Consider the following 15,059-nt stretch of genomic DNA (forward strand, 5'->3'; position numbering starts at 1 on the left):
TCATCAGTATTGCCTAACTTTATAGAACAAGCGCAAGCTACAAATTGAAGAAGAAACTGCACAACTGAAGACTGAAGTTATGATTTATCAGACCCAGAAGTTCACGTCGCCAAGTGCCTAATTTTTAACTTATCTCGGTTTGGACCTTTTGATAGAGAAATAGAACTAATCGTACGCAAGTTTTACAACCAAAAGACATATGCGCACTAATAGTATTATTTTCAATCTAAAGAAACCAGAATTAATATTCCAGCCAAACTAGTTTTCGGATCACAACAGAAGCCCACGGTTTTGAACGTGTAAGCATCTTTATCAAATATGATCGAAAGGGCCGGCTGTGGCTGGACGATGCATTTTGCTCCCTCATTGTAACACTCCTAGAAGTTTAGTCTCGTATCGAACATTGTGACGAATCTTCAAGGAATCAAGGGTTTATAAAGGGGGACATTGATGAGAAGATTGTTCTGGTTCCTAGCATTTTTAGGATTGAAACCGAAACTGCTAAGAGGTGGGTTGGGATCCGTCGAACCAGGAGCCCGAGCCCGAGAGTGGGTCGGGTTGTTATACTCACCTTCTGTTTCCTTTAGTGCATATTTCTTCCATGCACCACGTTCATGTGCGCAGCTTTCTATCGGGAAGGATGGTGGGAGCAACCCGTAACAGCGACCCCAAAGAATGAGAGAGATGGGGTGAAGAAAGTTGGACCCTTATGAACAACTTTGTTCACCTATTTTGTGGATAGAACGGAAATGAAATCCTCGCCATATAATTTTGTTGGCCTTGATGACTAAGCATTTATCCATGTAACGGGGGTATTTAGTATTTAATAAATAAATGGATGGACGGATATAGAGATCGAAGTTGTGGTATTTGGATGGTGGAAAATAGTTAGATGAAGGAAAGGAAAGAGTATTATCTATTGTTTTTTGATAGGAGGAAGCCAAAATGGGAAAATTTGGAAAGGAAGCAAGACTCAAGTGTATTTCTATACTTTTTTTTCTGTTACAAAGCTAAACTTCCGTAAAAACCATTCTTAAATTACTTGGCTATTCAACTATGGCGAGAAGTAACTTCACATATGTGTGCATTCTTAAATAAATGGGTTAATCAACTATGGCCAGTGCAGGGTGCCGGCTTGATGTGTGACCTCCTTACTCCTCCCATCCTTGTGTTTGGTAAGAGGAAATAACGACACTGTATGGGTAATTTGGCAAAAGAGACATTCTATTCTATAAGTGTCTTATGAGTTTGCCCCAAATATTGTAGCGGAGTTATAAAATAAATAATTTTAGTGTATGTTAAGCATACCTCAATTTTTGAATCAAATTCATGGGACAACCACAAAGTGTCTTTTTTGCCGACTGACCTCTTAGAGTGCACTCTTTATATTGAACATAATTGTCTCTACCTTAGCATTGTAAGTTGGATTAAAATCGAATGGTTGGTTGACAAAACATTGTCTCCTCTTGTTTCCCACATATTTTAATGTCAACATGGTCGGTCCCGCTTTAATGGGTTGGTATAAACTTAACCCAAACTGAACCGGACTAAGTCCAAACTTCACACGAGAGCAGGACGGCAGACAAAGAAGTAGGTTCAGATCTACGGGACTGGCACAGCTGCAGACCAAGATATCTAACTTACGAAGAAAATTTATCAAACCATTCACGAGTACTACTTCAAAAATTCAAAAGTACATAACGTATTCAAATTATTACGACAATTCAAAGTTACTTCACTATAGGGGATGATTCCCTCGAGATGGATAACATGAAAGAGTAGCCTAGCTAGGACCAGAAGTTCGTGTGGCCCCTTTCTTTATTCAAACACTCGATTCAAACTAAGTAAGTGCATACAAGTTGCATGCTTAATGAACTTTCTTCCTTCCAGAAAGATAGGCGTGAGAAACGGGAGTGGGCTTGGGCGAGGAGTAGAGAGGGAAGTAGAAAGGGTAAATCTCGTAGCGCACGTAGCATCCATTGGACAGCACCCTGCAGCCTTGCTGATCCTTGCACAAACTGCCATTGTCCTGGAAGTAGGTGTACGCATCCGCCAGGCAGCTCTCACATTGCGCCGTCGGCAAGTCTCCGGTGCACTGAGCCAGCCCGTAGAGCTCATTGAACGGCGACAGCTTCACCTTGTCACGGCCGAGGCCGCCGCTATTGGGCTTCAGAGCTTGGCCCCTCACGGAGTCCATGACGCCCTTTAGCTTCCGCTCGAACATGGCCGTGTCCGTTACGGTGTTGACGTTCCAGTAAAGGATAACGGCACCGGAGTCGGACTTGCCGAAGAAGTTCTCCGTGTCGTAGCGTAGGAAGCAGAAGTCGTACCAGACACGAGCGTCCGCTTGGTTGGAGCACTGGGTCCGCAGTAGGTTGGCTGCATCTTTTCCGCATGAGATGCAGTCATTGAGGCTAACGTCGCCTCTGCATTGCAGGAGGCCGTAGACGGCGGAGGAGCCGCCGCCAGAGGAGGCGGTGGCGTAACCGCCGTGCTTGGCTATCTGGGAAAGAAGCATCCCTTCCACAGTAGGGATGCTTGCTGAGTAATTCGCACCGGTGTTAAAGCATTGGGTCCCGAGGAGGTCGCTCCCTGAGGCAAAGGAAACAAGGAAGGCGAGCAGGAAAAGAAGGAAGTAACCCATCTCTCTTGTGCTTAGCGTGAGATGCTACTCTCTATGGCCTCCACTGGACCAATGTATCTATTTATAAGCAAATTTTTTGCATCTTGACTGGGAAAAGCTGGAAGGAGACTTCACCAAGCAGTTCCTCAAAATACAGTATGAACAAGAAGAAATGAAACAGATGGTTTACAGTCGTTGGATTTCTTAGACTACTGGTTTCGAATCTTTCCATGCGATGCACTCATGAAAAGCGGCATGCAGCCATATAACTCCTTAATTTTGCTGCACCAAAGGGACCGCCCCTTCGTTAGATTCTTGCATGGTGCTTATCCAAATCGGATGTATGGTGGCTTGTGAGCGTGGACTTTCAAATTAAACATCTAGCAGGAAAAGTGGGCTGGTGGGCGCCACACTGTACAATGGTTTTTGACTGCTGCGGCCTTCTAGTGAACTGGGGCCGTTAATATTGACTACAGATTTTTCGTTGGGGGGACCACATTTACGCGTTCTGGTTTGTCTTTTCTTTAAGCTTCATCTTCCTTCGTCAAAGATGCCGGCCAACGCGATTCCAGCCGTTCGATCTTTCTATCGTGCGTTTGAAGGTGGGCCTGACCATTTGTGTGTGCGGTCCATCCCATGTCATATAATTAAGCCGAAACGCACTGGTGACCTCTATAAGTACGTGACTCCTTTCGCCATCTTCCAAACATCATCGACAGCTTGAGTTAGTCGTCTACTCAGGGAGAGGGAACTATGAAGCTCTTTTTGCCATCTCTTCTCCTCTTCGTGCTGATCAATGTAGTGTTCCTCCTGCAATTGGGCTCATGCTATGATCCTATAGGCTACTCATGCGATACTGGTAGCTCCACTCCTTCTCAGTCTGCCATCAACCGTGTTTTCTCGCAGCTGGTGGCGAAGGCCCCCAGCAACAACTTCGCTACTGCGAGCTACGGCAGCGGCTCTTCAGCCGTCTATGGCCTCCTCCAGTGCCGCGGCGACGTCCCCTCCTCAGTTTGCGCACAATGCGCTAGGGATGCCGCTGCTCAGGCAAAGGCTCTCTGCGGAACCGTTGGCCAGGCCAGGGTCTGGTTCGATTTCTGCTACATTCGCTACGACACCACCAGCTTCTTCGGCCAAATTGACACAGGCTACTCCGTGCAATACGTGAATGGGGACAGCCTGCCCGACGCTAAACTCTTCCGGAAGAAGGAGGAAAACTTGATGAGGAAGGTGAGCTCCATGGCCGTGGTTCCGGGCGGCCGTGCCATCGGCACTGCACAGACCCAGTACAACTCAACGGTGACCATCTACGGCCTGGCCCAGTGCACCAGGGACTTGGAGCCTGTTCTGTGTGCCAAGTGCCTGGCCACGGCTATCTCTAACTTCCCCACGTGCTGTGACGGGAGGCAAGGAGGCCAGGTGAGCTACGGCAGCTGCGTTGCACGTTACGAGATCTACCCGTTCTACTATCCTTTGATCGGCAACTCTGCCTCTTCTTCTTATTCCACCACCGATCACTTGAAGAGTGGCCGAGTCGTCCGCTATGATCCTTGAAGCCACTTCCTTCACGTTATAAATTACCAACATGCATGGTCTTATATGTATCACCCACAATCATCCCTCAAACAATCTCTCTCCCTTACGTTGACCATGGTGCTTCTGTTCTCTGGGTTTTGAATCATGGAGCATAGTGTAATAAAGTTTATGGAAAAGTTCTGGCAGTATTGCTCTGAGCTTAGTTTAATAAAAATAACGAAAAGGTTCTAGTAATATTGTTTTTCGTTTTTCTGTTTATTTCCTGCTCCGCATGTTCCGAGTTTCCGTGTTGATGGTAATAACCTTGAGTTTGTGTTTTAGCGACGAAATTTCCAAGTTTTTCATGACTTGGGTGTCTGTATGGCTTGGAAGAACAGATTCTGTGCCGCCTAATTGCAGAAAATTAAACTATACGGATGCATGCCTATGGTTCAAAGCTTGAACTCAGTTTCGATATCCCATTTATCTTGGATGTAAAAATGAAACTTTATAGAAGCCGATCGACATTTCGGCGAATGCAAATCGAACGTTTCTTGATGAATTCTCGTCTCTTTGTCGAAATGCACCCCAAGTTTGCCACCGGTGCGTCGGATGATAATGCAAGAATGGCTGCATGTTGTTTTGAAGAGAAACCTTTCTCTGTATCTTATATGACAATATATTTATACTCACTTAAAGAGAAGAAAGAAATTAATATATTTAATAATAAAAAATTGAGACATAAAAATTTTACACTTAAGGTGGGTGGATGCCAAAAGTAGTACTGTCTCTCCTGCGGATGAAGTTACACAAAGATTTTTTCCCATAAAATATAGTCCAGTTGAATCCTGGATTCTAAAATCAAAACCACACACGAGCTGAGTCGAGTCGGAGCTCGGCTTGACTTCTATTGAGCCTCTAACTCAAGTCGAGATGTTAAATCCTGGATTCTAATATCAAAACCACACACGAGCTGACTCGAGCCGGAGCTAGGCTTGACTTCTATTTTGCTCAGCTCTAACTCAAGTCGAGTTGTACAATATTAGCTAGCCTTGTGACCTGGTTGAAGCTCGAGCTCAGCTTGTGAGCGCAATTAACTCGTTTGGTTGCTTGATGCTTCTGTTGCTGTAAAGGAGGGAGATGGCAGGAGTCTTCGACCACCGGCTGTAGCAGGAAGGGATGCAGGATTAGAGGGTTTCTTTGATGGAGAGGAAGAGAGTGAAGAGAGAAAAAATGCATGAAGAATGAAACGGGTGAAAAGTGAACAAATGCTTCAAACGATCATTAGCTGGGTTTTTGCTCTAGCCAAGTTGAGCTAACCAAAGTGGAGTCTTACAAACTCGAACTTGACTCGACTAAAAGACAAACTCGAACTTGACTCGACTAAAAGAACGAAACGACATGTGAGCTTACGCTCGTTTTAAGGATTTTTTTTTTTCTAAATTGGATTTAGGAATGCGTATGGAGTGCAAGTATAAAACGTAAGTCCAGTATCTTAGAACATGCGGGAAAATGTGTGAGTTTCAGCTCTCAATCGGGTGGTAGGATGAAATGTTTCTCATACTCATCGGTCTTCTAAAGAGATTGATTATAATATTTAATACAAAACCAAAACCATTTGTAACACTATTAATGTATTTGGCAGCTTTCTTAGAGATTTGGTTAAACCACAAAGAGGCCGCTCTTTGGTAGCTAGCCAGCAGTAGAGAAGTCCAAGTGAATCCGCAGTCCAACTCACCACTCAGACAAGCATATTCCAATTTGGAAACTGGATCGGGTCCGTGGAGCACTCAGACAAGTGGATCCAATAACGCGGAGGCCGAGCAGGATAGTGAGGGAGGGAGAGTACTGTTGGGCTCATAATTTTGGACACATCTTAGATAACGCGAACACATATTTTTCAAATCAAACGAAAGCGGCCCAAAGTTGGGCAACTGGAGCTTGATAGTAAGGACAAGAAGCCAAGACCCCATGTTTCACATCACTGGACTTTGGTCTTTGTCCTCCTCCTTATCCTCTAACACCAACTATGTCAGGGGGCGAGCAAAAACGAGGATTTTTTGAGGAACTGGCTAAACGGTTCAACCAACTTATACGGGTAGGACAAAACTAAATTCAAATCCAAAAAATACATATAGGATAGGACCAAACTAAATTCAAATCCAAAAAATACATAACTAAAAGTTTTCAATTTTTTTTATGTATTTTTTTTTTCAATTAGAGAGGATGGGGATATGGCCTAGGCGGGCCCCCCTCCCTCCGCCCCTAATCTTCCTTTAATCACTTCATTTAAGCATTGGGTCGTTTTCACGTTTACTAGCAGTACTTAGGGTTGGGCATGGGGCCGGTCGGGGGGTTGGGCATGGGGCCGGTCGGGCAAAGAACTGGGTGGGGGTCAGCTCGGGCTCGGCCTCGGCCTGACCCAATTTTAATAAAAATTATTTTTAAATGTAAAATATATTTTTAATAATAAAATATATATTATTAATAATAAAAAATAATTTTAAAAATTAATCTGTATCATATCCTGATCGAGCCGGCCCATCGGGCCTGGGCCGACTGGCCCCCCGCGTAGTCGACCCCGCTTCCATCCCTAGGAGTACTTGTCATGGTGAGTTATGTGCACAAAGTCACCCAAATGAAATAAAAAGTTTTTTTTAAAAAGATATTTATTTTTGAACTTTTAATTTTTTCACTATTTTTTTGTGATCCTTATAAAAGAACGCAGAAATGTTCTGGTCATTATCCTGATGCATAGTTTTTTGTGTACATAATCAGCTTTTACATCTAAACACCCCCACTGACACTCCTGTCAATGTAACGAATTTGTTTCATTTTACATGTCGGATGTGCATGTATGGGTTCGAATTTAGATTTGAATGCAAGCTTGTACAATATTGAATCTATATTTTAAATTCAAAATCTAGGTTTGGTTCAAATCTGGTTTTTAAATTTCCAACTAGATCAGCATCCGATTTTTAAACGCACGACTGAATAATCCGAACTGCATTATTATGCACACAAAACCAACATTCAAAGTGCATATCTACATATTGGATGTAACATATTTATTTAAAACTAAATGGGAATCTAAATCCGAACGTGATCAGTTATTTATTGAAAATTGAATCTCAATAAGAATCCGACCAGACGCCGTTTCATAACTTCTAATCTGCTTCAATTTTTTAAAGAATGTTACGTTTCCGAAAAGCAAGTCAGTCAGATATCCAGTCCAATTTATTGAAATAGTTATTGAGCTGTTGGATTCGACCATTGAATGCCCAATTGCTCTGCAACCTGCAGATAATGTCAAATTGGATAATACCAGCTGTCCCATGCACAACTTGACTTAGTCGTTTTCTGCTGCATCTGCTCGTCCTCACCCTCTTCTTCTCAACCGCACGCCAAGCTAGCTACTTTTCAGGGTAAGGAAGAACTGATCGCTATCTTACAGCCAGCTAGAGGAAATAAATTCAGCGTTTGATGGACTAGACTTTTCAATCCATCCAACGAATATATACACATATAAACCAAACCACAAAAACAAAATAAAAAAAACGAATTATACAAGTAAACAGCACAATAAAAAAAGTAAGAGGGATGGGGAAGAGTGGATAGGTGGAGCGACATAGTCACCCAATAACAGACGAATGACAGCACCGTAGCCGAATAGCAAAACAGACATCCTTTGCACAAGGCGCGTGCCACAGACTTCAACGATAAGAAAAGAGAAAGACAGAAAGAGATTGTGCCAATCAGCAAAGTTAGCGCGATTAGATCTTCATATGCTTGCAATTACAATGTCAAAAGAAAAACCGGCAATTTATGCACCACCCAAAATGTTTTGATTTTGCAAGTTATATTGAGCACGGCTTGCCAAACACAATCTAAATTAGTGTGACGCTGGAAAGATGGTGAGATCAAGTCTAGTTTCAATGGGAGGGCAAGTAAGGACGTTGAAGACTGCCTTCCCCATTGTTCTCCATGGGGAAAAGACCTTCTCATCAACTTTATTTGTGATGCCCTGTGTTTAATTATACACTATTTCCCATCAACTATGTCTCTGTTTTTCATAAATTTTTGTTACAAACAGAAAACTATTTTCCCCGACATTGCTTCTAATACCTAGGAGTAGAGGTACAAGCTTTTTTTTATGGGACACTAAATATATAGTTAACACTGAAGTACATATGGTACTCAACAAGTCTCATGGAACATAATCCAATAATAACCAACTACGAAAGTGGGCTCCATGTGGCACACACCCTCCAATCCTTTTTCTTTGTCTGATTTTGTTTCTCGCCAACGCAAGGAAACAACGAGTGAACCAAATGTACTTTGTTGCTTTCAATAAAACTTCAAGGGTATGTATGCTCAGGGGTAGAGCTAGAAATTTTTCATGAAGACATTCGAATTAAAGTTTCTAAATTTTGACCGAAATATCATTTTTCAAAATTTTTATATAGGACAAGTAAAATTTTTTAAAATTTACATGTAAATTTTTAATTTTCTTTTTTAGTGGGCCCTATCCTCGCTCTGCCCCTGTGTTGTATGGTAGATGCGAATCATGAGAGTTCTGCAGTGACCTCTAATGACCCAGCAGGAACTCGTTCTGCCGATCCGAAGTCCGAACCCCCTCCAACCTTAAAACCACAAGTTTTTATATGCATGGAGCGTGAGTTTGAGATCCACATTATTGAAATACTTTATTTATTGAACGGGAGGACTTCCACATAACCTGAATTTCAAATCAGCCTTAGATCTGTGGTCCGAGACTACCAAACACTACCAAAGGATGTGTCTCGACCGGCAACCATAGATTTGATATCCATGCACAGAAGATACTAAAAATTTAAGGGCATGGTCTGAATAACCTCATATCTAAGATCCAAATTAAGAATTGGATCCTAGTCAAGGTCTCTAGCATGCGATTGAGACGCTTCACTAAGTTTTCTCATCAGCAAGCATCGATCGAGTTAGGTGGATGGCTGCTTTTATTAACAGTCCATATTTATTATTTCTTCTTGCCATAATGATATGGTGTTAAATTGCTTCATAAATCTCACGATGGGATGTCTACTAATTTCTTAATCCTTGGGATCGGGTTGTGGCTCACATGCCGTTTTTCATTGCATTTTATCCTGCCTCTTTGTTAAATGCATCAATCAAAGTGTTCTGGAAATTTATAAATGCAGAGCTTTCATTGCAATTTGTCCTGTCATTCCTTCTGAGTTTCAATTGATCATAATTTTTCTTCCCGTTTGAGACTCTGCACCCACACAAGCAATAGGTTCAGGAGAATACGTGCAGTGCGGCAAGTTTTCCGAGCTCACTGTGGTATGATCTGCATATAATTGGAGAAGGAAAAAAGAAAAATCCAAGGGAAGGGAAGGGAAGAAATTCCTGCTGTTGCTTTGGGAATCCACTTACTGATCAAACTCTTTATTGGTGCCCAAAGTGATGCAATTTGTTACATGCTAAGATTCTATGGCATTGCAAGTCATCTGATAGAAATGTAAAATTGTTCAAATCCTACGAGGTTGAAACACTAAGGACACACCAGCTAAAGATCATACGCCTCCTGTTATTTGAGGTCCAACACTAAGCCTTGCATTAAGCAGCCGGAAAAATGCGCCCGTCTTTTGATCCAGCCACAAGTTCCACGATGAATGAATCAAAGCAGTCGTCTACTGTTTGGTAAGGCGTGTCGGGGTACAGCAACCCTGCTTCTTCGTCTACTTCCCCATCAATCAAGAACTTGAATTGGCAGCCATTAATGAAAATATCGTGGGTCAGGGCAGCCACTACGCATCCTGGTATTGGATACTCTGTTCCGCATAAATCAAGGATGTGAGCTGCGGCTCAACCATAACTACCCTTCACGGAGGGAAGAAGGAAAGAACAGAACAGAACGAAAGGAAAACGTGTTTGTGGTTTAGTATTGAAAAGAACTTCGGAAAAAGTTTGAGTTCTCGCAATGGTAACTTCGCATTACTATATGTATTATGTTATTCAACTTATTTAATTGTAAGTTTAGCTTTTAACATCATAAAACCATCTGATTTAATGGCCAGGAGGACGAATTTGAAAACGAAATCAAGAAAAGGGAAACCAATCTGAAGAACAGCTGATGAGATGGAGAATGTTTAGTGTGTACTGAAACTCTTAATTGATTAGGTGAAGCAGATTGGGAGCGATAAGGGAGAGGTAAACAGACCTTTAGCCATGCGAAGAAGTTGGGACTCAGGGATGGAAGCTCTGGGCAGCACCCTCCCAATCTTCTTCTCCCACATCGACGCGAGCTCGTTCACGGTCAGGAAGTTGGAAGGCGGCCGGAAATGCACCGTCTTGTTGATGGTGCGGGGATCATCCACCGTCTTCATCGTGAACTTGCCGATATCCGTGCCGGAGACAAAGTAAGCTGCATCCAGCGTTACGACAGCGTTGATCATAGCCGAATGACGACAGAGAGAAAGATTTTGAGTTTCCAACTCTCCTTTGGCTTAATGACATAAGCATTTGATCATTTTCCCCCTTCTTTATGACGTACCTTTGACATTGCCATCGCCATAGATGTTGAAGCAGTCGAGTGGTGGGGGGACCTTGGAGGGGTTGGTCTTGTCATAGTAGGGCCAGGCGGCGATAGAGTTGCAGCAGATGTAGGTGTAGGGTATCCCGGAGGCCTCCACAGCTCGCCGGATCTTGCGCTTGTGGCTGTACATGGTGAGCGCCGGCTCCACCGGGTTCGTCTTGTCGATGTCATGCCCGAACTCAGACGGCAGGAATCTCTGCAACAGAACCACGTCTCAGTCAAACTCTTCTTTCGGAAACGAAACTCGCCACCAAACTCCGATTAAGAGGCACTTTAGTGTTGATTCCGAAGGCCTTAGCAGACTTTACCGGAGTAACAGTGGCGGGACTTGTCCATCTTCAACATACATTCTTACTTTTTGGTGCATTTTAATGGCGCACATCTGACAGTCAAATGACCGTTTATGCTCGCCATGATAAGTAATAGAAACACGTAAAGAAAGGATCTTTATTTTCCCTTTTTCAGTTCAATCTTAAATATTAAACATGATTAATTAGTATTCTAAAGTAAGCTGTAATTGGCAATTTTAATGAAGGAGTAGAATATTAATTATTGAAGTGCTACTTACAGTAAGGTAACAATTAAAATTTTTAAAATTATATGAAAAGCATTATTTAAAAAAATTGGCAGGTACAAATAAACTAAAGATGATAATAATAGAATGCATTAATATATATATATAAAAGTTGTGATGATGAGTTCAGGTGACATCGGTACTTCGTTCTTGTTTAAATACACGTCAATAAGTTGGCTGACAGGCCGGACTGACCCTTACACTAAATTTGTCATCAAAGTCTAAATAAATTTTAAAGAATACGATCTATGATTTCCAATTTAAAACTAACACCAAGTCTTATTCTAAATCTCCAATTTATTGAGTAATTGGTTTTAATAGCTTTATAAACATTTGGTAACATGAATGTTGTGTTAGTATTTAATGAATCTGCTTCAAGTATTAGGATAATTTAATGAAAAACTAGATTTAATACAACATGAGTCTACAACAATTTTTTAGATAGATTTATATGATAATAATTCAAAACACCTAACAATTTTTTCATCAAACTTGGATCCTACATCAGAGTCTCAAATCCAATTGGTGGCACTCCCTCTTCTTACTTCACATTTTGCCAAGCCCAAAGTAGAGTGGATCACATTTAGTGTAGGCCCTAGAAACGAAAATGGCTCGAATGCTTACGGTCTGCCGTTCCCTTCACAAGCCACTGTCTGGACGTGTGATTCCTGAGAGTTGTAGCAATGAACGAAGCAAGGGTTGGTAGGCGGATAGTTTTTGTTTCAAATTTACGACTCATTTGTCATTGATATGCAAGTTGACCTAGTACCATGAGGAGGAAGAAAAGTTACTCAGGTGAGAGAATCTTTCCCATTAGGCCTGAATGCTGGGGTCGCATGAAAATGGCTCGAATGTTTAGGGTCTGCCATTCTCTTCACAAGCCACTACGTGGACGTGCGATTCCTGAGAGAGTTGTATCAATGGACGAAGCAAGGGTTGGTAGGTGGATAGTTTTTATTTCAAATTTACGACTCACCAATTTTTTTGTCATTTGAACTGACCTAGGACCCTGACGAGGAAGAAAAGTTACTCAGGTGAGAGAATCTTTCCCATTAGGCCTGAATGCTGGGGTCGCATGAAAACAACAAAATACGTCTGAAGCAGAAGCAGACTTTGTCTGTTTTTTAAAAGGGGGCTGATCTCCAAATCCAATATCATAAAGCATGGTCCAAAAGTAAAGATTAAGGGGTTCTTGATCATACAAATACATATAAAATGACAATTTTGACCCTCTTTCCGAAAAAAATTAAAAATAAGTTTCTCTCGTGACTTAAATTTCCGAATCCGACGTCAAAGTACACACGGGGGAGGGAGGGAGACCTTACCTTGACGGAGCCGACACATTTAATGATGTCCACGAGCTCGATTTGGTCCAATGTGCACTCACCGCCGACGGCAGAGATCACCACGTCGATCTTCAACTCCCTCAAGATCTTCGTCATGTAGTCTCGGTCTTTCATCGATCCCTGTAAACAACCAGGGTTGGTTTCTTTTACTTTTTTTTTTCACCTTCAAAAAGCAAGAAAAGACTTATATATATATATATATATATATATATATATATATATATATATATATATATATATATATATATATATATATATATATAAAAAGAAAGAGAGAGAGAGAGAGAGAGAGAGAGAGATATGAACCTAACTGAGACAGTACGAAAGCTCTATTTTAAGATCGAAGATAGAAGATGCGAGACACTTTTATCCCATTATCGACAATGTCATGAAAAGCATCGTGGCAGGTGTGGCGAAACTTGCCATACTCACAAAGCACAACTGCAGCTCTACCACCCAAAAGAAAGGGTGCCATTTAAGGCTTCGCAAATAAAGCTGTAGTGCAAGTGATTAAAATGAGAGGTGTTTTGACATGATCAAAATCATGAGCTAGAATCTGGGAAAACTTGTGAGGACGGTAAGACTTGAAAAAACTTGAGAGAAAAAGTGGTTGGTGAAAATAAAAAGACAAGATGGAGGAACAGGTTCCGAGTAGTTGGGAAACTTGAACATTTCCTACTCACTAAGTAAACTTAATGACAGTAGTTGGAACTTGGAAGTAAAAAAAAAGCAGTTCTTAAAACTACGGAAATGGGAGGAAAAAAAAAGCAAGCAAAGTGCAGTGAGAATCCGAAAGAGTCGTCGTGATTCCAAACAGAATGGGAAGAGCTCCAATAATCTGGCCGCTTGCAGAAACCGGTGACAAGCTTGAACACCGTCCAAGAAGCCATGAACGGCGGCTTGGCCTGTTTCTTGGGCAGCGTAGCTAGAGAATCAGGAGCCGACCCAAGCCCAAATGGCTTGCGTTCAAACCAGGGTTCGAGGTTAAGGTTCATTACGTGTAGGAAAACAGCTCCAGCTGCTTGGAGTTCACGGACGGCCTCGGCTTTGGACCCGGAGACGGGCCCCGGCCGACTGAGCACGTACGTGATGCGTCCGGAAGCAAGGCTGGCTTCGGCGATGAACCGGCCGATATAGCCGGTGGCGCCGATGATGAGCACCCTGCAATCCTTGGTGTTGGCAGGAGGCGTTATCTCGAACGTCGGCTTGCGCGCGTCATGAGCCTGGCCGGCGGCGGCGTGGGCCGCGCCCTGGGCCTTTATGAGGTCGGCGATCAACCCGTTCTTGGTCTCATCGTGCACGAACTTTGGCGCTGCCGTAACGCAAGCCATGGCTCCTACTGTGCGAGACCACCAATTACTTCAAATTCCAAAGCCTGAGAAAGCGAAGGCGCACGAATTCCTGGAGAAATCTCAAAGTTAAATAGAGAAGAAGCTTATTTAATTTTTCAGCTAACAGCTCAACAACTTGTCTTGTATGTCATCACAACCAGACTCTTTCTCTCATCGGGCCCTCGAGCCCATGACTCGAGGACGGGTAGGTTTACGTGCGGGTAGGTGCAAAAGTCGGACCCCCCCTAACTCTCGGGAGCAAAACCTTCCTGGGTACTTTGCATAATCAGCTACCTAGCTGTCTTCTCCATGACAACTTGCCTTTACGTGAAATGAATACTTGAAAATTAAAGGACTGACAGAAAATAGTCCGGTTATATATATTTTAAAATAAGGACGACAATAAAAAAAGAAGTAGGTTGTTTACCATTGTCATATATCATGAGGACCTCGGTCTTGGGACGACTCTTAATCATGGGCAGGTGATAGTAAAATGTTATCAAGTCCAAGAGCTTGGATCGAAGACTTGCCCTCAATTTGGAAAAGGCAACAATTTGCTTGAAAAGGAAAAGGACGTAGGTTAGGTTACACCAAACCGAACACTCTTTTCCAAGTTCATCTTCGGCGTCCTTGTTCATTACTTGGGGAAATGAAATTGTTGGTTATACGGGACTCATTTTAGAGGTAATGAAGCTTGTTGTGTTTCTAATCTTCTTGAAGTTGACGCGAAATAATGATATCGTTTGGTTATTCCCGGATTCATTTTAAAAATAATGCTGTTGGTGGTGCGTCTAATCTGCTTGGATTTGACGTGAAAGGAAGTCTTGGAAACTGGTGGCGTTCATCAAATGGATCCGTGGAACCACACCACTATTCCTCCAAGAAAGGTAATGGAGACACCGACACGCTATTTGATAGATGTATATAGACACCGTCGTTGGGATTTCCTTCCACATCCACGCTTGCGTGTGAAAAGGCTTATTCCTTTCCCGGTTTGTTGCCGGAAGCCTTGTCGTCTTCCTCAGATGACAGAAAGGATTTGAACCCTCACCAGCCAACAGGTATCGCCCGGCACAAA

The 15,059-nt window shown here is 42.5% G+C and overlaps 3 protein-coding genes across 3 annotated transcripts; 1 reads left to right on the forward strand and 2 right to left on the reverse strand.

Annotated features, from left to right (window-relative positions):
• Positions 1-1,683: 1,683 nt before the first annotated feature.
• Positions 1,684-2,705, reverse strand: LOC116259139 (cysteine-rich repeat secretory protein 55-like). The gene has a single exon (XM_031636793.2). The coding sequence runs from the start codon at positions 2,642-2,644 to the stop codon at positions 1,868-1,870; it is 777 nt and encodes a 258-aa protein (XP_031492653.1). The 5' UTR covers positions 2,645-2,705; the 3' UTR covers positions 1,684-1,867.
• Positions 2,706-3,331: 626 nt separating this feature from the next.
• On the forward strand, positions 3,332-4,406 carry LOC116259078 (cysteine-rich repeat secretory protein 55-like). Its single transcript, XM_031636694.2, has one exon. It carries the CDS (start codon positions 3,377-3,379, stop codon positions 4,175-4,177), a length of 801 nt encoding a protein of 266 aa, XP_031492554.1. The 5' UTR covers positions 3,332-3,376; the 3' UTR covers positions 4,178-4,406.
• Positions 4,407-9,549: 5,143 nt separating this feature from the next.
• On the reverse strand, positions 9,550-14,038 carry LOC116259067 (leucoanthocyanidin reductase-like). Its single transcript, XM_031636680.2, has 5 exons — positions 13,649-14,038; positions 12,630-12,770; positions 10,689-10,926; positions 10,356-10,559; positions 9,550-9,966 (listed from the first exon to the last, which is right to left on the reverse strand). Exons 1-5 carry the CDS (start codon positions 13,979-13,981, stop codon positions 9,752-9,754), a joined length of 1,131 nt encoding a protein of 376 aa, XP_031492540.1. The 5' UTR covers positions 13,982-14,038; the 3' UTR covers positions 9,550-9,751.
• Positions 14,039-15,059: the final 1,021 nt, after the last annotated feature.

The sequence above is a fragment of the Nymphaea colorata genome, chromosome 8 (assembly GCF_008831285.2).
Source record: "Nymphaea colorata isolate Beijing-Zhang1983 chromosome 8, ASM883128v2, whole genome shotgun sequence".
Classification (NCBI taxonomy): Eukaryota; Viridiplantae; Streptophyta; class Magnoliopsida; order Nymphaeales; family Nymphaeaceae; genus Nymphaea; species Nymphaea colorata.